General features: G+C 41.1%; 1 protein-coding gene across 2 annotated transcripts in view; it reads right to left on the reverse strand.

Annotated features, from left to right (window-relative positions):
• lrp6 (low density lipoprotein receptor-related protein 6) overlaps positions 1 to 24,953 on the reverse strand; it is a 206,020-nt gene that overhangs the window by 180,335 nt on the left and 732 nt on the right. For both annotated transcript variants that reach the window (XM_086009067.1, XM_086009069.1), the window contains exon 2: positions 21,440 to 21,833. In XM_086009067.1, the coding sequence (XP_085865193.1) occupies positions 21,440 to 21,833 (394 nt within the window). The remainder of the gene's footprint in view (positions 1 to 21,439; positions 21,834 to 24,953) is intronic.

The raw sequence follows: 24,953 nt of genomic DNA on the forward strand, positions 1-24,953 counted from the left end.
GAGGTGATCACTGTCATTTTCGCCCGTGACCAGGGTGTCGTCCAAATAACACTGGGTCCCTGGGATCCCTTGCAGGACTTGTTCCATTGCCCTCTGCCAAATAGCTGGAGCTGATGCTACCCTGAATACCAGCCGGTTGTATTGGTAGAGACCTTTATGGGTGTTGATTGTGAGGTATTTTTTTGATGCTTCTTCTACCTCCATTTGCAGATACGCCTGGGCCAGATCAATCTTAGTGAAGCGTTTCCCTCCAGATAGCGAGGCGAAAATATCTTCAATCCGCGGAAGTGGATATTGCACGGTGTGAAGGACTGGGTTCACTGTTACCTTAAAGTCCCCACAGATGCGAACCTTCCTTGGTTCCCCAGGCGTGCTGCTCAACGACTTTTTCATCACAGGGACGATGGGTGTAGCCCACTCGCTCCAGTCTACCTTGGACAGTACACCTGAACGTTCCAAACTCTCCAGCTCTGCTTCGACGGCTGGGCGGATCGCATAAGGTACCGGTCTGGCCTTAAAAAATTTTGGGCTTGCGTTTTCTTCGATTTTAATTGTTGCTGTCATGCCTTTTTAGTGTTCAGAGTCCTTGCTGGAACACTTCTTTCGCGTCAGTTAGGATCTCGCCCAGGTGTGACGTCGTCATCCTTTTTGGCAGCCACAGTCAGTGCTTGTATGGAATGCCAATCCAACTGTATTTTCCGGATCCATTCACGTCCTAGTAATGGTGGTCCTCCATCTTGCAATACATACAGGTCTAGTTTTGGTGTTTCCTTACCGTTATATATAACGGTCACCCTTATTTTTCCTTTGGGGTAGACTTTTTAGCCCCGTGTACGTCTTCAAAATAATTTGTGTGTGTCTCAAGGGTATGTGAGAGAATAGCCGCTCGTAGTCCCGTCGGTTTATGACTGTTAGGGCTGATCCTGTGTCCAATTCCATTTTTACCTGGACTCCTGCTATCTTGAGAGTGACCCAAATGGTTCGGTGATCCTCCGTTGTGATCACATTATGTAGTTTCAGACAACTCAGCTCCCTGCTTTCGGAGTCGGTATCACTCTTTTGTTCGTCTGAACTATTCTCTGTCACCTTATGTACCTTCTTGTACTTTTCTTTTGGAGATTTCTTATTGCTGGTTTTCTTTCCCGACCTGCAGACTCGTGCTATGTGTCCTACTTTTCCACACTGTCTGCACACTTTGTCTTTGAACCAGCAATCATTGTGGTCGTGTGTTGTTCTGCTGCAGCGATAGCACTTCTCTGTTCTGTATGACATTTCGTTTGCCATATTCTTGCGGTCTCTGTTGTATCTCTGCAGCGCCCCGTGCTGCTGCTTCATATGATACCGCAATGCTGAAAGCCTTGTCCAGCGTAAGGTCCTTTTCAGATAAAAGCCGTTTCTGGGTTCCTTCACTTTGAAGCCCACACACAAACTTGTCCCTTAAGGTATCTGCCAGTCCCATTCCAAACTGGCAGTATTTCGATAGTTTGCGCAGTTCTGTTAAATATTCAGCATTGCTTTCATCCTTATGCTAGTTCCGTTTGTGAAACTTGAATCTTTCTGCTATCAGCAGTGGTGCGGGGTTTAAATGTTCCTGTAGTATCGTCACTATGTCTCCAAAACTCTTTTCCACTGGCTTTGCTGGGGTTACTAGATTTCGTAATAAGCCATATGTCTTTGCACCCATTAAATTTAACAATACCGGCGCTTTCTTGTCATCGGACACCTCATTTGCCTTGCAGTATACCTCTATTCGTTCGACATATGTAGTCCAATCTTCGACTTCATTGTCAAATGCGGTGATACTGCCACTCTTCGGCATTTTGGGTGTGGTTTAAAATGGCGTCTCCCGCGCTTTCCTTCCTCCCCCGCTGCTGCCAACGCCGCTCTCGGCGGTCCTCGTGGCAATGGCAGCGCCTCACGGGTTTCTGCGCGTCTCTCTCTCTCCTCGACGCTGCTCGGCCCCTGAACACCAGCTGCGCCCTGTGCGCACTGCCCTCTCTCTCCCGTCGACACTGCTCGGCCCTTTGCTGTGCTGCTCGGTCGGGCTCTAGCCCGCCGCTGTCCAGGAAGGGTCTGCGCACTACCTGTTGCCAGCCCGTTTTGCTGGACCACCATGACTGGAAAGCCAAGCCGGGCTCTCAACAGCCTCCCCCGCAATTCTCGAGTCTCTGCTGGATGACTGGGCGGTTGCCCGTGGTCGACGCCCATGTCTCTGGCCTTGACCTCCAATCTACTGGTCTCCAGGAACGAATCCCTGGGAGGTGATGCAGAGTTGCAGGTAGGATCGAATTTGCCTCATCGCCAATGTTGTGTCCATCAGTAGTAAGACATAGACCGCAGGAGAACGGTACAACAGGTGTTTACTCAACGTGGCTCACTCTGGAACGGAACTGTACAGATTACTACTCAGTGCTATATACAGGTGTGGTCACTGCCGGTACTACAGTATACATGAGCTGTAAAAAGTAGATCCCCCCTTAAAGGTATATTACACTGTCGATGCTCAAAGCTGCAGCCCAAATGTGTTTCTCACTATTCAGGCAGTAATTCCTATTGGTGGAACTGCAACCTATATGCTGCAGGGTGGGTACTTTACAATTGGTTTCCCCAATCTTTCTCGGAGTACAGCATGTTGAAATGCATATAGAAACCATCCACATTTAGTGCAAGTCTGATTCTTACACCCTCCCCACCCCTTTGAGCTGATACGGTCACACCAATGAATAGATCAAATACCAAGACCACCACACTTAGCATGTACGTTTCCTCTGAATCTCAAAGTACCACTGCGTACACACAGGCAAATTCATGCCTATTCAATTGCATTCCAAATTTCAGAGGAAACCAGAGCACCACTGCATATGCCCACAGTGAATGAGGTGGCACCAAGTACCTCAGCCAGGTAAGATTAGCAAGAGCATATTGGTCCTTGTGTCTAGTAACTCTGGAGCCTTAATTTTGAGCGCTTCAGAAGAGGATTTTACTGAAGGACACATACCAACCTAGCCATTCCTATCTATAAACTTGTGCAATTCTATTCTCTTTGAAATAAAATATTGTGCTTTCACTTCAATCTTCTAAAAGTAGTTTCTTCCCGTTTTTCAATTGGACTGGAGGGTATTAACTCCATTAACGTTGGACTGCACACTCCCAATGGAACCGGTCTTTAGGCCAAGTAAAGAACAACAGATACACCCATTATTGTATTGCACCCTCTCTGCCAAATGCAGTCAGCCTACTGAAAGGCATAAATATGCAATTCTAACGCCAACTTTCACAAGAGTGCTATTAGGCAAATACTTCAGATAATTTATGATAAAAATCTAAATAGTGGCAAATTCTACAAACATTGCCAAATTAAAGCATCTGTCTCCTTAAACCAGCCTCTGCTGTTATATTTTAAACTAAAGCAAGCAAAGTATTTCAGTTACGTTTTCAATGTTATGTGATGCAAAGAGGGAAAAAAGCAGCTACTAAAAGGAGCTTATAAAAAGGGAGCATCAAAATAAACCATAAATGCATCAATCTGGATTAAATTCACCTAATTTAGGCGATTCTAGACAAGAATGAGGCAGCCCCACAAAAACAGATCTCTCAGTTTCATGTCCCACTGCAAATACAGCAAAAGATGGGTTGGAAAGTCAGGCAGGGCACATTACTATAAAATGCAAAAATACTTAAAACAGAGGTGGGCAAATCGAATCTGCCGTTCGCTGCATCGTGTCGTTATCACATCCGAAACCTCAGTTTCTCCTCTGTCACTGCAACTTGAAAGGTAAGTTACTCTCAATTTGTGGGTTCAGTTTCCATAAATCTGTGCAAACTTTCCAGATAAATGCATGATAACAAATACTTTAAATATATAAAATAACGCCATTGGCAGCATGACTCGGAATTGACACAATCGAATTGGTTGGAAGATTGTTTACTTAGAACTTTTTTTTTTAAACTTGCAGCGAGTTTTTCATCTCAACTCGTCTCTGAAGGAATTTTAGAGACTAATTCAAAATTAGTCCTGGGCTTGCTTTCATTCCAGTCAGTCAGTTATAAAATGCTATTTTTGTTTATTGATGCAATTGGGTGTTGAAAGGTGTCGTCTGAATTCCGCGGCTGGCGGGGGGGGGGGGGGGGCCGGGGCGGCAGAGTTCTCATCGCCGTCTTAAACACAAGGACTCTGGGTAATAGCACGAGATTGTAGTTCAGGCCTTGCGAAGCCTTGGGCTCCTGTACTCAGCACACTAAAGAGAGAAAACACCTCTCGCGCCGGAGGCCCCGCAGACTCGAGCCGCTCTGCCAAACTGCACGTAGACTTTCAGTACAACATATTATCGATCGATCAATCATTTCATTCATTTAGTAACAGAAGATTTTACTATTTTACATTACATTTTGTGTATTTAAGAAAGCATCTGAATTTATGTTTATAAATTATTGGGAGGGTAGAAGTAGGAGTGACGATCATCACTATGAGTTAGCCTGTTTCAAATTTACCCATGTGACACTTTCTGCATTATAGATAGAGGTTTGGACTCTAGGGGAATCAAGGGATATGGAGATCAGGCGGGAAAGTGGAGTTGAGGTCAAAGATCAGCCATGACCTTATTGAATGGCGGAGCAGGCTTGAGGAGCTGTATGGCCTACTCCTGCTCCTATTTCTTATGTGCTTATGCGCGGTCCCTTTAAATTTGCTGCGCAGTATCTCTTCCAGAGGCAGGAGCTGGTGAGTGGCCTGCATGGGACCTCGGGATTGGTGCGCGACTGCACACCTTAGGGGCAACATTGGTGGGCGGCCCTCAACAGCTCACCAAAACTTGGCAAGTGGCCCTCCAGCCCAAATAATTGCCCACCCCTAGTTTAGCATCATTAATAGTGTTCAAACCTAATCAGATTAAATCTCTTTAAAAAATATAATTTAAATAATTACAGATTTTGCACATACATCATCCCACAAGCAATTCACAAACTGCTCAAATTTTAAGAATGCACTTGCAAATGAGCTTCGACGGCTCATGAACCACAATCAGCAGCCAAAAAGGATGAGGAAGTGGCTATTCACAGCACGAAGTGTGCATGTAATTTGGTATTGTACATTAGACCTGGTACATGGTTCGTTTCATTGAAAACTTATGTACCTATAGGGGATGCTGTGATAGGTACTTTCATCGTTAATGGCGTTGCACTGTGTGACACAATAGCTGCTACTTTATAGTTACAATATATTATGCTGACATCACGCAATCAGCCATGCATAAATCGTTCAAAATACAGTACTTTGAATTTTTTTAGCTGCAATATTTTCTTCAGCACTGAAATTCTTAGTCAAAATAAGGTTTAAATAAAATTTAAATTACATATTACACAATAACATGATTAAATATATTCACTGAATTGTTTTTTGTCTCTTTTAATACCTTTATTCCAATTTTTACTTGAAGGCCTCAGCCTCAGAAAACCCTGGGCTTGGAGTTGTTCCTTTTTGCCTAAGGCTAGACCCCGAGTTGAACTTGGATTGTGCAGTCCACCTAATTTCCCAGGGTGCATCCATTTGGTTCTGCTAGCTTTTTGCTGGGATATTTTTCTTTCACTCTTAGCACTTTCTGCCCAGTAGCTTTTCTTCAAATAATTTTTTTGGGGGGGGAAAAGACATTTCAAAAATTGAGGTAAAACAGAGCATTTTTTTTTTTTTTTTATAAAAAGGCTCCGACAGTGAGAAAAAAATTATTTGTGTGTTCTATTTTTTTAAAAAGTATATTTGTGAAGGTAAAAGAACATTTCCAAAGACATGATACCAAATCAAAAAGATTTTAAATTTGGAAACACATCAAAAGCAAGATAAGTATCAGGTATCCCTACTCCTGAGCCTCATAAATTGTATACCTTTGCTTTGAATTATCCAGTCAGCCTCACTTGTGGGAAATATATTGATTAATATTTCATCACTGACCAGGACTCATAACATAAAACATGACACATCAAGTCACACCTTCATGTAGGTTTCACCATCTGAGCGATATAGCTTACATACCAGCAGTATCGATTGGTTGCAGCATATTGAATTTCATGGCATGTCTATGATTCCAGAATTTGAGTTAATGGTTATACCACCATAGCTTCTAGCTAAAGATAAATGAATTTCTGAGAATGACCTGTCCTTTTGAGACTTCCAAGAGAAATCAAGATCACCTAGGTGGGCAATCGAAACTACATTATACCATAGCATGTTATAGCGTCAAAACAGGTAATTTGGCCTATCAGGCCTGCACCAGTATTTTTCTCCATGTGAGCCACAGTGTAATCTGCCTCTCTTGCTCATTTCCCATTTCTTTTAGCATTCCTTTTTCAACCAACTTCTAATTCCTGTTTAAAACAATTGGTGGACTCTGCTTTGACTAGTTTCGAATTCCAAATTTGTACACCTCGATGACCTGTGGAAACAGTAATATACAACACTTTCTGCCACCTTTGACTACATTATACTCTGAACGGTAACTCTTTGGATGAAACACTTTGCAACGTAGACATGATTATTCTGATGGAAGCCTGCATCATTGATCACATCATCAATGCTTCAGATTTTTGACTTAGGCTAAAATTTGGTGTAATTTGAGCCAATATGTACAGGAATTACAAGCACAAATTATGTTTTTAATGGTACACTAATTTTAGTGCCTTTGTTCAGTTTTCTACACCCCATTCCACAGCCAAAAGGGCAAGAAATACTTGAGGAAAGCCTCAACTATTCATTGCATCTGTACTCATGCGCACAACCAAAATCAGGACCTTCCAACAACCGTTGCAAATCTATGTCTACCACATCTTCTCACACCACTACAGAATGGTCATTTATCATTCAAGTTGATCAGGAATGTGTCAGTTGTAATGTCGGGAAACACAGCAGCCAATCTGCACACAGCAAGGTTCCACAAACAGCAACTTAAATAAATGACCAGAGAATCTGTTTTTAGCCCTGCTCCTCTTCAAATAGTGCCACTAGATCTTTTTTTCGTCCATCTGAAAAGGACAAACGGGGCCTTGATTTAACTGCCCTGAATTTGCAGCCGGAGTCCCACCATTTCCAGGCTCCCAAGCTATGGAGAGTTCCGGTCTCGGGCCTCCAGGCGTACGCCTGTGTAAAGGCCCACTGATCCCAGGGACGCAGGCAGCTCGGAAGCGTCCCTGGGATCACATGGGCCAGGTCCTCCAATCACAGAGGAGGATTCCATTGCAGTCATTTCCGAATGGAATCCCCTAATGACATGCAATGGAATCCCTAAATAATTAAACAATTTACATAATTCTAATAAATATAAATGTTCTGATTTTCAAATTTAATTAAAAATCCCTTCATTACACCAAATACAATAAAAATATAATTTTTTGAAAAAAATTTTAAACATTTAAATCTGGGCTAATATTTGCATAAACTAATTTTAAGTGCTTGTGCGTCATTTTTTATTTTTAAATGTTTAATTTAAGATTTATAATAACCCTTACACTGATGAAAGCGGGCCCTTTGCCTGCTTTTACCAGCCATAAGAGTTCCATTGGCAACTGCGGAGCACATAACCCAACTCTGCGCCAGCGAAACTGATTTTACTTCCGGTTCAGTAGAACGGTCAAGGCGTACCTGGATAGATCTCAAGTTTCGGGTTTGCACGCATGCGGAAACCCGGAAGTTGCGGGGCCTTTCAGAAGGATTACGACAGCGTGCACTGAAGACACTGTAAAGTTCTGGCTCAGCACCTCATCCAAAAGGTGACACTTCTCACAGTGCAGTGCTTCCTCAGTACTACACGCAAGTGTCAGCCTGGATCATGCATTCAATTTTGTGGAGTGGGACTTAAACCCACAATTTTCTGACTCCAAGGCGAGAGTGCCATCATTGAGCCAAAGCCAATGCCTTCACTAATAGTACATTGAAATGTAGAAAAATAGGAGCAGGAGTAGGCCATTCAGCCCTTCGAGCCTGCTCCGCCATTCAATATGATTATGGCTGATCCTCTATCTCAATACCATATTCCCGCTCTCTCCCCATACCCCTTGATGACTTTTGTGTCTAGTACAGAGCAAAAACTCCGACTTCTTGTTGGGTGGGGTTCACTTTCTGGTACCTCATGCAAGTGATGACTCTTCACGTCTAAGGCAGTGCGTGTTGGCAGGGTGGGCGGCGGCAAAGAAATCACTGCCGAGCCTGATCCCATCCGAATTCGCTATCTAGACACATGCATTTCCAGACGTTACTGGAGTGATAAAGAGAGGGAACTTGAGCTGATATTACCATCCCTAACCAAGGGGCACCGAGGTCTGCTGTAGCTCCTTCCCACCTGCGATTTTTTTAACTCGTTAAAGCTCTGTGACTCGGTGGATTTACATGGTTTAGCTATTCACTAGTTTAATCAGCAGAGCAGCTGGGAATTACTGACATCACGTTTTTCCCCTTTATCATTCTGATTTGCACAGCCAACTTTAAGTTATGAAAATCTTTGTACAAACGGTTTAAAAATGAGTTAGAATTGCTATTTACCGATTAATAGATATTTTGCAATTTAAAAAAAGCATTGTGGTTTGTATTTTAAATTTAGTACAAAAAAAATGAAGTCCAGGCTTAGCCTGTATTTCCAAGCAAAAATAAACACAGGAAAAGCATTTTAAAAGCGAGAACGAGAATAAGTTGCAGCGAGTGCGCCATAATTAGTGCACAAACCAATTTGCTGAAAATCAGTGGGCTTGGTGTATCTTCATTAACTATTTTACTCTTGCTTTGACAAAAGTATTTTTACACAGCAGAAAAATACACACAAAGAAACAAGAATAGGATTCTTGCTATGTTTGCCAAAAGACAGAGCTCAGCGACTTCAATCATTTGGACTGAGAACACGCTCAAAATGTTATCGAGCCCGCTTGCTGAACGGGAGTGAAAGAGGTTAACCAGCTAGCTCTAAACGGTGGGTGGGGGCGGGCAGAATGGCTCCCACCTCGCTACAAGCCACTCCGGTCGTCTGACTCTTTCCCCCAGATGATCACAAGAACAGCTCAAACTGCGTTGCTGCAGCTCAAGCAGTTGTTTGCATATGGTGCAGTTTCAAAGGAAACAGTTTAAATAGAACCAGACCGCAAGTCAACTTTGACTTAATTCCTCGAATAGTTGATTTCAGGGGTGGACACGACTGCCGACTCTGGCAATTGGAATACCACAGGGCATGTTCTTTCCTCCTTGAAGGCAATCGAGCTGGCCAAAACTTTCTGCCTCTCTAAATGTACCACATGTAGAGTTCAAAATTAGAAACTCCTAATCCATTCATTAATTTCATAAACAACCATCAGTTCTTGCTGCTATGCCCCAACTTGCATCCGTGCAGTCCTTTATTACAATACCTCACTGTTCACAAAATTTACCAAATTAAGACAGGATTATTTTTGGAGGTGGGGGGTGGGAGTGGAGAAGGGGATACCACTTTTTTGACTTGCCATACCAAAAGCAACTTCAGGAATCTCCTTCCGCTGAAACTTTGCACGGTTTATCATGTTTTTTCCAGAAACCGAAGTAGAGTAAAAGACACCTCAGAACCAAAATGCCCTTTTTCAATGTTGTCTCCGGTAACTTGGAGATGCACAATATGGGGCTGATTACAAACTCATACCAGGGATAGATAGACACCATACCATGCTGAGCCCGAAGTTTTGAAGTACAGAAGGTTTGCACTACAAGGTTCACTCAAGAGTGAAATCACCTCAGCAGAAACTTCAGCTGCAACATCCTGGTCCCACCAAGTTGATGATGGACGGGGTTGAATTGATCGTATGCGGTAGACAGACAACCATGACAGGCTCTGTACAGTACTCATCAATAGGTATACAGCAAGGTCAAGAGGACTGGCCATAGAGTGGACTATATGATAACAGAAGACATGCTGATCAAGAATGAAAGCAAGAAATGTAATATTTCATACAAAGGACATTTCTGATATGCAATCACTAGCACTAATTCATGCTCACAGTCTTCAAAGTTGATGCTTTCCATTTAATGAAAGCAGTCATCAATTGCCATGGAGAGATCATTAATTATCTTTTGTCGTCACATTGCTTGCTGTGGTGTATGGAAATCAAATTGTGTCCAGATTCTTTCCCCATCTAGAAAACCTCCCTCACTAGTGATCAAATAGAAAAACACATTTCAACTTAAAAACTGACTCCACTGGTAAATGTGCTGCCCAGTATGGAATGGAGAGCCATGCCAAGCAGGACATCCCAGGTACGCTTTCCGGACTCTGCGGAGTTGGCGGCTTTCAGTTGGGGCAGAAGTGAAGGTGCCACAATTAGCATCATGAAAAATAACCTTTTAGAAAAAGGTACTAGAGGGTCTCAACAGGAGATACAACTAAAGGGCAGGAGGAGATAACACTGAAGGGGAGCGGAGGGATTCGAGCAAAGAAAGTGAAGTTTAAAATTATAAAGTAAGCCACTCTAACACCAAACGATCTGTAGCGACACAAGTTTCTAAATTTGACTTTATCAGCAGCAGGAATTGATTGTCTTCACAGAACTTGATAGAAGCATGTATTCTTCAGTCTCAACAGTGTTAGCGACGTCAAGACATTAAAAGACACCTTATTTAAATTACACTGCACAATTCTGGACCAAACAAATTTGCTGCGTTAAAAAGAGAAACTAAAATCACAGCTGGTGAAAATACATTGCCTGAATGATCAAGAATAGACTGTATTAGCCATTCTTTTTTGTACTAAACTTGTTTTGAATTATCCAGTAATTTGAATTGAGCACTCGAAATAACAAAGGACAATGGGAAGTTAGTGCTTAAAATGTTTTAAATTAGGTCAGATAATTGGAATTAAGCGATTTTGAATTTGGAAGAGTAGACTGTACTCAACAAGATCATGGAATAAATTCATATTTGGAAACATGGTTATACCAGATTTTTTTTTAAATAAATCACAGAAATGAAATCCAACCTTGCATGTAATGTGGAACTCCATTAGGACTTATTGTATGTCAGAGTTTTACACTGGCAATTCCAATATATTTTCACTGAACTCAAACAGTAATGCACAATATCCTCCATTTCCTGGTTATACCAAGACTATCAATGGTCTGTAATTCATGCTCAGCAGGAGACTCCACAAATGTGGACTAAACAAAGCCACCCAATTTAAACACAACACATTTTATTTTAGCTTGCACTCGTGTGCATATCAGATGCTGCATAAGGGCACAGCTGGCCCCCTCCTCCCCACCTTACATGATAAGGAACCGTTTGGGTTTCAACCCAGTGCCTCGTGGGTGGAGATCCACAGCATAAAATATATATCGGAGATCATATTCAAATAGCCCATAAGGATGGCTGCTGAAGGAAGTAATAAAAAAAATCACACTGGTGCAGTAAGTGAGATTGTCTTCTCAGGTTGGGGTGAAAGCAAATTGTGCATCATTACAGAAGGTGCTTCACTCTCCATTTGGCCCATACTACACTAGAACCAATAGGCTTCAGTGCTACTAATGACAAAGTTGGGAAAAGTAATATCCCAGTGCCACCTTTATTACTGAAATCCTGCACCTTGGTAAACCCACACACAATTTTTTTTTTTTTTTTTCCCCCCCACAAAGTAACAAAAAGTACCCGGTATTCTTCCTGAATTTACACTGCAGCACCTTCCAAAGTGTCATCAGAAAAATCTTCATCCTCAATATCAGGACAATCAGTCTCGTTAGTTCACTGTGATCTTCGACTATTACATTGCCAAGGACAAACATTCCAGGATGGGCCTGGTAATGTACACATAACTATTTCAGTTATCAGTTTATCTTATTCTACTGCAGGGAGCAAAAATCTCTCTCTCTCAACACACACTCACTTCTTCACTGGCTGCTTCGAGTTTGCCACACATTTAGATGGAATTCCGTATCCTTAGGTTAAAAGCAAAAAACTGACACGGTAAAAACGATGCACAAGAAGCCAGCCTAAAGCCATCAACAGACACGCTCACAAAATATATATTTTTTTTTTTTTTTTAAAAAGTAATTGCAACTGTTTATTAAAACAAGAAAATAAAAGCTTCAGCCACAACTCTGACAGACAAAGCTGGTCGAAACAAACCAAACGTGTGCTTAAAAGTCCAAAGTTTATTGTCCTTCCACTCCCAGGGCAAATGGCAGATCAGAAGACCCAGGAGAGATTATATCTCTGCTACACTCAACAGTGCAGACCAGTAGGTTTAATTTTATTGTGCCATCAACTGCACAAGGCCTACATGGACTACAGTAATGTTGAAGCCATTTAAGGGTGCCCAATTATCCATATGACTGTCATAATAGATAACATCAGACACACTAACTTGTCCCTAAGTTGGAAAGGGTGCCCCTGTAAAACAACCTCAGAACTTGAGCATGAGGAAACCTGGTACAATTAGCTTAACAGAGAAACACTGTTCAGTTTTAGAAATTGTTAGAAACAGAGAGTATTTGTATTTTATTTGAATTCCGCTCTCTCAGCCCTTGGAGTGGAGAGGCCGAGTAAGCAACATCTGCCCAGACCTCCATGAATGCCACTCATACCAGCCTGGGGTGAGTCACCATTTTTCTTCTTGATCTCACTCCCTCCCCGAATGGAAATGACTGCCCTCCTTCCAAGAGCAAAAGCTGTGACTGATTTTCCCCTCCCAAAACCAGCACCCACACTCCCAATTTTAAGAGAAGAGAATTGAACATATTGAAACAATAGCCTGTATTTCAGAAACAAGTGACATACAGGGTAGTACTTCCTTTGTGCTAAACAGGAATACAATCACTCAAGTCAAACAAATTTAAACTACATCTGAGGGTATAGTACTTCAAATAGGAAAGTCCCCTCTAATGTTAGCCTGTCCCAGGTATAGCAATGACTTGATCCATAGGATAAGCCAAACAGGGTTTCATAGGATTGTTTTTTTTTTAAAATACATCAAAACTGTTCAATGTATTGCGCACGAGTAGAAAACTACTGGAAAATACATCAAGTTTCCTCAAATCAATGGACCACTCCACTGACTTGTGTAACTTCTAGTGATACTACGCAGGTTGGGCCATTGACTCAGATCTCAGGACTGCTATCTCTGACCCATTTGCCCCAGATGGCAGGCTTTCAACAGTTCATAGCCAAACTGCACAACGGAGTGTCTTCTGCTGCATAACCTTCCATTTTGGGAAAAGAACAAAATTCCAACATTCTGGGCAGTGGGCATAGGGTTGGGAAACAGTTACAGTATTCAAACATAATTACTCCACTTTGAAAAGCTCAGTAAGAGGAAATAAACCATAAAATGAACTATTTTCACAATTCTAGGCACCTAAACAAAAACCTCAATATACCTCAAATGGTTTGAAATCAAGGTAACAGACTGCACTCAGTAGTTGACAAAGATCACTGCCCAAGATTTTGCCCCTCCCTTCCTCAAGGCAGTAACTCATGCCAAGGTATACAGTATTTCAGAACAGTTTAGGCTGCCCTCCAGCAGCTAACCCAAGTGGCCATTGTTCAAGTGTACGCCCAGGGAATGTCAGCAGGTAGCAGGATGGATGGAAAGGTGTCCGTTGTAGTGGAGATATTCGCCCCTCCCCCAAGATCAAGCTGTTTAGCATGTAACCCACCAATGATGTACAGCATTAATGAGACTTCCTTGCAGAAGCATTTTGCCAAGTAACTTCCACAGCACTGGGTACTTGCAACAAAGAAGTTCAGCAACATTTGATGCCCCACTGTGGAATATCTGACCAACACCATAGCAAATGCCTCCCTGAAACAATGGTAAGAGGATGGTGACCAAGTGTATTGCGAAGCATGCCTACTAGATTATCCATCTGTTGAGTTGGAAATAGCCACTCAAAGCACTGGCAATTGCCATCACAGGTAGCTGGCCCTGTGAAGAATCAACATGATTGGACACACTGGTACGGTCACGAGGAAGGTTGTTGATGTGTCCCCTACACCGAATTAACCTCGAGGAAGTTTGTTGATGTGTCCCCTACACCGAATTAACCTCGCGGAAGGTTGTTGATGTGTCCCCTACACCGAATTAACCTCGAGGAAGTTTGTTGATGTGTCCCCTACACCGAATTAACCTCGCGGAAGTTTGTTGATGTGTCCCCTACACCGAATTAACCTCACGGAAGGTTGTTGATGTGTCCCCTACACTGAATTAACCTATTTCATTGCTCTGCATTGTAACTACACAAACTTTGCTTAGGACCATTAAAATAATTGTATGAGCTCCTTGAATGACTTAGTAGGTAAAAGGGGCACCTGATGTAGAATTAAGGTGTACAGATCAGAAGGTCCCACGTTGAATTCTCAGTCTACATTGAATTAGCTGATCGCAGTTGTGGTCGCAGTTGCCATGCAACATTAGCTTAATGCTCACGAGGCTAGGCAAGAAGAGGGAGGGGAAGTCAGCCATGGTTCCCACACCCGATAGCTATCCATTGGCTCTGCCAAAAAGTGCATGAATGTGGACATAGGGAGAGAATCAGGCTCAGCTGTGGTTCCTGGCATTGGCAAATAACCTCCTGACACTCTGTTTAGACTTCCACAGGAAGAATGGTCACTTGGGCAACGTAGCAGAGGGATATTGTGAAGCATGTGTTCAAGATTATCCATCTGCTCAGTTGGGACATCCCACTCAAAGCACTGCTGAACTCCACCACAAGTAGCTGGCCCTGTGAAGAATCAATATGATTGCGCACACTGGTACTGCAAGGAGGAAGGTCGGTGACGAGTCCACTACACCAAATTAAGCTATCTCGTTGCTCTGCACTGTAACTACACAAACTGGTGTCAGAAGTAGCTCAGTGGGTAGCACTCTCATCTGAGTCAGAAGGTTGTAGGTTGAAGTCCCACTCCAGGGACTGGAGCACAAAATCTCGGCTGACACTCCAGTGCAGTACTGAAGGAGTGCTGCACTGTCGGAGGTGCCGTCTTTCGGGTGAGACGTTAAACCGGGGTCCCGTCTGACCTTTGGTGGACGTAAAAGATTCCATGGTACTATTTTGAAAAGAAGCAGGGGAGTTCTCCCTGGTGTCCAGGCCAATAATTATCCCTCAACCAACACCTAAAACCAGAGAATTTGGTCATTATCACATTGCTGTTTGTGGGAGCTTGCTGTGTGGAAATTGGCTGCCCCATTTCCTACATTACAAGTGACTACACTTCAAAAATACTGACTGGCTGTAAAGCGCTTTGGGATGTCCTGAGGTCGTGAAAGGTGCTACGTAAATGCAAGTCTTTTTTCTCCCCCCCTTTCTTTACCGACACCTGTAGAATTGTAGTCCAAAAAAGTCAATACCTTTGGAGAGGGCGGGGGGGAAGAAAGTTACAAAATATTAAAGTGTTTGGGTGACAAGCTCATCAATGCTACTAGCAATTCATTCAATTCTTGTGCCAACAAGAAGCAGGATGAATATGAATGTGTGGACATATCCATCTTTGTTTTATAAATTTAGATCCCTGGATGTACCAACTAAAAATGTATTCAAAAAGAATCTGAAATTCCACAATGGAGTGGCTATCAAAGTTTGATGCCAAATTCTGAGGAAGAGCAAACAGCTGTGAAGAATGCAGGAAACCACAGGAGAACGTAAACAGGCTGGGAGAACAGGCAGGTGCAGGTGAAGGTTAATAACCAAAATGTGGCTATACATTTTAGGACCAAGAATAAAGAATGAAAATATATTTTTAAATGGTACATTTCTCTATTAAGTAGGCAAGCATAGGTGTGCAGATACATAAATCCTTATCTGGGCAGACAGTTATAAACAGCCATTAAGGCAGCAAATGAGGGTTTATATAGAGAGAGATTGCATACAAAAAACTGAGATTCTGTGCAGTACAGGAAAGCAGTGACAGGATCGGATAAAGTCAACATGGATTTACAAAAGGTAAATCATGCTTGACTAATCTACTGGAATTTTTTGAGGATGTAACTGGTAAAAGAGATAAGGGAGAACCAGTGGATGTGGTGTATTTGGACTTTCAGAAGGCTTTCGATAAGGTCCCACACCAGAGATTAGCGTGTAAAATTAAGGCACATGGGATTGGGGGCAAGGTATTGACTTGGATAGAGAACTGGTTGGTGGACAGAAAGCAGAGTTGGAATAAACGGGTCGTTTTCTGAGTGGCAGGTAGTGACTAGTGGGGTACCGCAAGGATCGGTCCTAGGACCCCAGCTGTTCACAATATATATTAATGATCTGGATGAGGGAATTGGATGCAAAATCTCCAAATTTGCAGACGACACAAAGCTGGGTGGGAGGGTAAGCTGCGAGGAGGATGCCGGGAAACTCCAGTACGATTTGGACAGGTTGGGTGATTGGGCAGAAACATGGCAAATGCACTATAATGTGGATAAATGTGAGGTTATCCACTTTGGTGGCAAAAACAGGAAGGCAGATTATTATTTGAATGGCAATAGATTGGGAGAAGGGGAAGTGCAAAGAGACCTGGGTGTTCTTGTGCACCAGTCGCTGAAGGTAAGCATGCAGGTGCAGCAGGCGGTTAAGAAGGCAAATGGTATGTTGGCCTTCGTAGCAAGAGGGTTCGAGTACAGGAACAAGGATGTCTTGCTACAGTTGTACAGGGCCTTGGTGAGACCGCACCTTGAGTATTGTGCGCAGTTTTGGTCACCATACCTGAGGAAGGACGTTCTTGCCATGGAGGGAGTGCAGCGAAGATTCACCAGGCTGATACCTGGGATGGCAGGAATGACGTATGAGGAGAGATTGTGTCGATTGGGCTTATACTCACTGGAGTTTAGAAGATTGAGAGGGGATCTCATCGAAACCTATAAAATTCTGTCAGGTCTGGACAGACTAGATGCAGGAAGGATGTTTCTGATGGCCGGGGAGTCCAGAACCAGGGGTCATAGTCTAAGGATAAGGGGTAAGCCATTTAGGACTGAAATGAGGAGGAATTTCTTCACCCAGAGAGTGGTGAACCTGTGGAATTCTCTGCCACAGAGGGCGGTGGAGGCCAGTTCATTAAATATATTCAAGAAAGAGTTGGATATGTTTCTTGAGGCTGAAGGGATCAAGGGATATGGGGAAAAGGCAGGGACAGGGTACTGAGTTTGGATGATCAGCCATGATCACATTGAATGGCGGAGCAGGCTCGGAGGGCCGAATGGCCTACTCCTGCTCCTATCTCCTATGTTTCTATATGTTTCTATGAAATTTGTTAGGCTCACTAAAGCAGTTACCATTCTAGCTGATTCGAATGGTGGAATGACCAGAGGTTGAGGATTATTTTGCAGTAGAGGAAAAGGAACTGTAGCCTCATGGTTTTGGTACTGCTTGCCATATTGCCCACATCCCAAGGATAGAAAAAAATGCAGCCAAGTGCAAATGTGTGGTTCTTCTTCCATCAGCTATAGCATTAACAACTGAAGTTGGGGGGAACTGATGGTATTTTATAGCACAAACCTCGTCCTGGATTAGGGCTTCTATTGCAGCAAAGCAAACACAGGAAGTCGATCATGTGCATTGCACACTGAAGTGGGCTCAGCCCACAGAGACCAACACCTGGGAGTAAATGTAAAGTCACGCTCCTGAAACAGGAACAATGTTTAAGTTACATGGTAGACCTGATATTATATAAACATTAATATTCTACTTGCAGGCAAGTATTTTGTCCAGCCTGATTGTACATTTCATTAAGTGTGTACATTTCATTAAGTGAGTACATCTTTGTATGGTTCAGAGTTATGGTTTATTTGTCAATATCCTTTCAGCAGTACAGGGGGGGGGGGGGGGGCAGGGGGCAGGGGGAAGGACAGAGTATGAAACTGTATCTTTCACCTTCAAAAAAAGTTCCTTTAAGGTACAACGGAGAAGATAAAATATCTGAACAAAGTTTTAAATGAACATTGGCTGGAACGGTCCAAGAGTCACATACTTTCCAGCGATAGTGGGAGCGTGACTGATTCCAGTGGATCGGTGAATGCATTCTGATGTCCGTGCATGCTTGCCTCACTGTGTTCTTGCAGACATTTGCGAGGATGTTGCTAACTGTTTCAGCAGCTGTGTAAATAAGGTGCTTTTCTATTCGTTTCTTCAATTATGTCGGGGTGTGCATGTGCGTTTTGTTTAAAATGCCTCCAACAGCTTAGTGGTTAAATGTTGTAGTGTTGAACCAAACAGATCTAGATCAAGGACAACTTGCATTTATATAGTGCCTTTGACATAGAAAAAAAACAGCACGGTGCTGTACGGCAGGAACAGGGAAATAGATAAAAGGAATGGATAGCAAGCGGAGGTCAGAGAGTTAGGAGAAGTGACCAAAAACCTTGATTGGCAAGATGGGTTTTGAGAAAACTTTTAAAAGTGGAGATAGAAAATCGAGCTGGAGGGGTTTACTGTGGGAATTTGAGAATGGGACCATGGGGGCTGTAGGTTCTACGACCAATGGTGTGGTGAGTGGGGCGCACAAAAGACCAGACTCAGAGGACCAGGGAATGCAGATGGGAAGATTAGACTGGACGGGGTTCAGAGATTGGGAGGATTAGTCTGTGCAGAGATTTGAAGAAAAGGATGAGGAATTTAAATGCATTGCTTTGGAGGACAGGAAGCCACTGTAGGTCAGAGAGGACAGGGGTCTTAGTGTGACTGAGATTTACAGTTTGAGTCCTCGGGTTCAATCCCTGTTTGGGGTTAAATTAGATGATCGCGACCAGACAATGTGGCACATTACACTTGGCCTCAGTTCCCTTTATGATTGTAAGAATTGAAAGAGGAAAAAACACTTTTTTTAAATTAACATTTAACAAAGTTCTGTGGTTAAATCAGATGTTTGGTGGTTGAATCACAGCATCAGTGGTTCTACCACCAATAGAATTAAGGCACACTGCTTCCTTTAAGGAAACAATACCTATTTTGTTGCTATATGTAGGTTATGCAACAAATGACAGTTTCACCGCATAAATCAGATGCTGTTATAATGGATCCATTAAAAGAAGAAAATATACTGCAGACAATTCCAAGTTGAAGATTTGAACAACCTAATCATTAACTCCTACGGGAGCAGTGTCATCACTAGGATTTCAGTCAAGTGTAATAGCTGGTAAACAACATTTTCGTTACATGCTAATTTGAACTGCAAAAAACATTCAGAAGTATAATTGCAGATTCTGCCTTCCCAAACTCAAATTGTGCCTCGAGAGAGCATTTTGGGTTATATAACAGCGTGAAATACAGGACTACTGGTGATGGATGAATTTGAGTGTTACACAGGTAGTGTATTAGCACATTAAAGTACATTGACATAAATGCAATTTTGCCTATAGTAACTCTAGGGAGTATTTGGGATCATGCATTAAGTAGAAGTGTTATTTCATAACAGAAAAGATCAAGAAAAATGTATACACTCCTGCTACCAACAGAAGTTAGACTTTAAAAAAAAAAAATGGTAAATCAAGGTTAGTTTTTCAATTTTGTGGATTATTTGCACTTTGAAACTCGATTTTGCTGCAGTGTCACTAAAACTTTAGTATTGGGAGCTTCCAACCAGGAAACTAGGAGTAGAACAATTTGTTCTTACACAGTTGCAGCCTCATAGAGCACCAATAATTTGATCAACATAAATTATATATCCACAACAGGGCTACCAAATGAAATAGCCTTGTCGGTGCTATTGCTTCTATTTTTGAGAAAAGTAACAGCCATCCAAGAACTGCTTTATACCAGCAATTTGATAGTCCGCATTCACAGAAATGTCAAATTCTGACTGAAAAATCTATGAGACAAGGAGCTGCCAGCAATACAAATCTACATGCTTTGGACTGCTGGCAGATCCTTGCCTCACATTTCAGAATAATGAGAATCCATCCCACTTAAATGGATCTAACAACCTAAAATGAGAAATGATAGGTCATGGAAAATGGAAAATGGAAACTGAGGTCTTAAACATACACACAAAAATATATACACACACACACACCCTCTAGATCTGGATAGCAGAATGCTTAGAAATAGGGGTGCAAAGAGTAGCAGCAAAATTACACATTTCCCACTGATTTCTTAAAATAAGATTAAAAATTAATTAAGCAAATGCTAAAACAGAGATTGATATATATCTTTTAGCCAGTTTTTTTTTGGAAAAAACCAATTTGGGATAAAGTTCACCATGTAACTGTTCAAATTGATTCAACTGACTGCAACAAAAGAAATGCTGTTAGCAGGAGCAACTCAGACTTTTGAAGGTAATGATATTTATGCCAGAACAATGTGTTATCAGGTTTCCTTGACTAGATTAAAGAAACAACACCTAATCATCATGGACAAAAATCAATGAATTATGTAGATTAAGTGACTGTCTTCCATTAGCCTCCTTTACACCACACTAAATTGTTCTGCAGAAAATTCCCAACTCTAGCAAGTGCTAGGAATTCATTCTGATCAGTCAGGAGTTAAAAATGTACACGCCCACCTCCAAAGTGGATTTCAGTTGAGCTACAAAATGTAATGGGAGACTCATACTGGGATTTAATAATGCTACATTGTTCTCTCCATTTATTTGGCATTAGTAAACATTCAGTACTGGCATCTTGCTTGTAATTTTATACTATCTAGATACAAAATGTCTCAAGACCCTTCTACCGAAACACACACGCCATAGTGTTACAACATATTTTGTATACAATGTGCTGTATTTCTTTGCACACCAAATACCTGATTTCTGCCAAGGAAGAAAAAGTGTTGGAGGGCTGGTGGGGGGGGGGGGGGACAAGTATTCCAGGATGACTTGCGTACATCTCTTAACAACCAGTTGAATAGCTGTATTGTCAAAGAATGGGCAGTAGAACTTGAAACAGTCCCCAGCCCCAAGTTATGTACAGTTTTAATACTGCCTTGTCAAAAATCAAAATTTAGATTTTCCTTCTGCTGCCATCAATGGTCTTGTACAGTTGCAAGCAGTTGGAAAAACTTGAAACAGTAAATAAAATTGAACAGAACAGAGTTTACATGAGGTAGAATCTGAGAAAATGTTATATGTGGACCCATTCCAGATTTTTATAAAATACTATGATCCAATTACATTTTTACAAAATACATTTCTTTTGTCCTCTACATTAACATTTCTTTTGTCCTCTACATTAATAAAGTGTCAAAAAAAAAGTTTGCAGTATAATTTTATTTTTAAACCACAAATTTTCCAGACAGTGAAAATAGTTGAGTTTCTTCACCATTCTAATCTACCATTGTATTGCCAAAGTTCTGAATATAAATCAAACGTGTATATATTTTGGGAAAGAGTAAGAGAACCACTTGCAAAAATAAAAAGAACAAATCCAGAAACAGCAACACAGATTAACTGTCACTTTCCATTTCCTGCTTCAAAAAATCTCTGAATCCAAATCATTGCTCTGTAGGCAGAATGTTAATTAAAACGCATTGCACTCACCCCCTTGCTGGATCCAACGTGATTGCCCTGGGCTGGTCTAGGTCTTGCCAGAATAATACCTTCCGCAATGATCCATCTAAATTAGCAACTTCAATCCGATTAGTTTCCGAGTCTGTCCAATACAACTTCTTCCCCAGCCAATCACAAGCCAGTCCATCAGGTGATACAAGCCCCGATATCACCACATTCTGAGTGTTCCCTGTCTGGTTTAGAAAAATCAGTTTGATCGCTTCTTCGCTCACATCAGTCCAATACACAAGGTCCTCTGAAAATATAAAATCCACCGCAGCTGCGTCTTCTAAACCAGCAACAACAACCGTGGCATTAGTCTTGCCACCAGCAGCATCCACCAACCTCAAGTCTCGTCGATTTGCAAATAATAACAGTGGTGCACCTATGTACATAAAGAAATAAAGTTATTGAAAACAGTTAGTAAAACATCAATCTCTCATGCAAAAGAGAACAGATCACTAGCACAATAACTATGCAACAAAATCTTACTACATCAAGCAATTAATCCCTCTCTCAATCATACATGCATCCTGTAGTAAATATAAAAGTTAGCAGGCACATTGTTTGAGACCTGGAAAAGACAGACAATGCTATGCTTTTTGTGTAGTAAATTACATCTTGCAAAATTTTAACAGAACTCTCAAAATGGAGTCCAGTGATCTGTGACTGCACTCATCCATTCCTGCACAAATCTTCACATACAGTATGTCAAGTGCAAAGTGGAAATTTTTGCCTGAAATGAAGTTAAGCCAGAGATTTCCAAACTCTCTCAAGACGTCTGTACAGATGGCATTCTGATCTATGTACCTTTGTGGTTCTAAACAGAATATTCCAAATGCTATAAAATATCACGAGACCTTGGCTTTTGTTCACAAGCATACAGGAATGAAAGACTACAATGCAAGCTACACCTCCACTTTGGTAATTTTCTGAGTCCTTAGGAGAAGTTTTTTTTTTAAATCATGTCAAACTGTTGTTCTTGGTCAACTGATTGGAGTAGTTTGCAAAAAAAAAACCATATGCAAACCTCATTTATATCCCTCCTTTCATCATTGCTGGATCAGATGCATACAGCAGTGTACAAGTTTTCTGACACTAATTAATTAAGATCTTTCTCCTATTTCTGCACATAAGGACATATTTGATTAATACAACATGAGACAAGATAAATGAGCCATGTTAAATCATAATTCCAATTATATTATTAATCTAAATTGTACTTCAAACTACATTTTTTGTAATTGATTCCAGTCTTCTTGCTTTCAATGTTCCAGTGCTGTAAACAACTTTTTACACGGTAATCATGTTATTAAAAGGAGCAACGTGCAAAATTCAATGTTTAACAGAAAGCTGAGTGCAGTGTAACTCTGGTGATTTATACAAATAGTTGCCAAAATGTATTCTTTGCAAATTTATATAAATGTGCATTTAATATTACTAAACTAATGCAATTGAAGACTATAGCTGTCCAAAATGTGAAATGCATTGTAAATTTCTTAATTTACTCATTACTAAAATACCATTTTCACTGTCTTTACTGGTTCCAGGAGGGCAAATATTGCATCTTTAGGGCAATGATGCAGAATAGATTATGGCTACAATGAGTGACAATACAATTCCAGAGTGAGTTAACACTTGGTTTATTACACTATATAAAGAAGTATACTATACCCAACATCGGATCACAGCAGGAAAACTTCCACTAAAAACAAAAGAAGTCAAGAAGTATTTCTGCAATGTAGTCATCACCACAGACTGCTGTATATCTTTACTATAAGCAGCTATCCAGAAATCAAATTACTTCAACAGTTTGAGACTTTCCATGAACAGCTTATCTGATTGTAAACATCACCAGCATTCCCTCCCCCATCAATAGTCCACCATTAATTTTCTAAGTAATAAGCAAGTTGTGTCTGTGAAATGTCAAAAATATCATTCACTGTAAATCTCCATCCCAAAATATTTGGAATCCAAACTAAAAGGCAGTAAAACAAGGTCCTTCCACCAGACTCCCCATGATCTGCATAATAGTTCATGAAAAAAAACACACATTTTAATTTGTTATACAAACATGGCCCCAAATACACTTGTTTACACAAAAAGTCAATTTTGAGATTATCGGGTGACTCAGTGCATTCACAATTTAAATCAAATTCACATAACATTTAAGTGTAAAAAAACAATATATTAAGGTAAAGAGGGAAAATGTACTCAATATTTTGGGGCTTAAACATCTGTTATTATTCCTATGTCTGCAACTAAAACCAGGTACAAACTTGGGTAAATCCCAAGTTTCAAATTCAAAACTTGGGATTTCCCCCCAAGGTTTACCATGCATTGCATATTCTGTTTCTGAAATTGACAAAAGTTTATATAAAATATTTTAAAACCTTGTTTATTTTTTCAAGAATGTAGGAAACTTAAACATCTTACTTCAAAAATACCCATTCCTTTTTTGTAAACTAAATTTAATGAACGTTATTTCATCTTCCAGCAAGACTAATCCTGTCAACTCAATTGCAGATTTACCAGTACCCACCTGTCAGGAATCCTCATAGCTGTAATGTGGAATGTGAGTAGGAGATATGGAGTTGTACTATTAATAAAGTAATTTGTCGGTGGTATATGAAGTAACCAGATACAACCTCCACTCAAATTACCCAGTAAACTATTTGTTATCTTCTGAAACAAGCCGTTTCTTACTTGTCTCCTTAGTCGCTTAAATCATGTGCTTTACAGTACTACCTGTTGCTTTTGGCTAGAGTCGACATATACTCGTCACTTTAACGAACACAGAAGTGTAAACAATTTGTTTATTAAAACAAATTAAATCTTAAAATTGATTCTGTAGCTCCGGGAGGGGTGGAAATTTGGTTTGAAAAAGAAACCTCACGTTCTTTACATTTGCCTGAACGTGGACTTTACTTTAAATTAGCAATACAAACGAATGCGTTAAAGAAACATTTCTTAAGAAAAGTTCTAAAAGAATCAGATTATTTCAAGCGATTTTCGTGCCCTAAGGCTATTTCTTTTATATTTCCTTACAAAAAGTCTGTTGCTAAACAAATTAAAAGAAACTCTTATAATCAACTGGTATTTCAAGTACAAAGACCAGATCGGCCGTCTGTTTCATCGGTGCATCGTTCACATTTCGATCGGTCGTGTTTCTTTAATGCTTCGTAAATAACCACAATATGGCAAGCAGATGCTTAAACCATTTCTTTTTCTGCAAAAAAAGTTCCAGCAGATCCATTCCTCCCTTTTGAGCACCCCGCGATGCTTTGCCAAGCATTTCCCCACACACAACCTGGCAGCACTCAGAGAAACATATGCCTTTATTCCACCTCGCCGCAGACTCTCTCCCACACCAGACCAGGACAGCAGAAAGCGCTGAACGACATTTTAGTTGAGTTTGTAATTGAGCCATTTGACTTCCAACATAAATGATAAATGCATGCAAACCCGGGGCGAGGAAAGAGACAGTACCCCCCTCTCTCTCCCC

The sequence above is a fragment of the Somniosus microcephalus genome, chromosome 16 (assembly GCF_052327205.1).
Source record: "Somniosus microcephalus isolate GS21.2 chromosome 16, FLI_Smic_1.0, whole genome shotgun sequence".
NCBI lineage: Eukaryota > Metazoa > Chordata > Chondrichthyes > Squaliformes > Somniosidae > Somniosus > Somniosus microcephalus.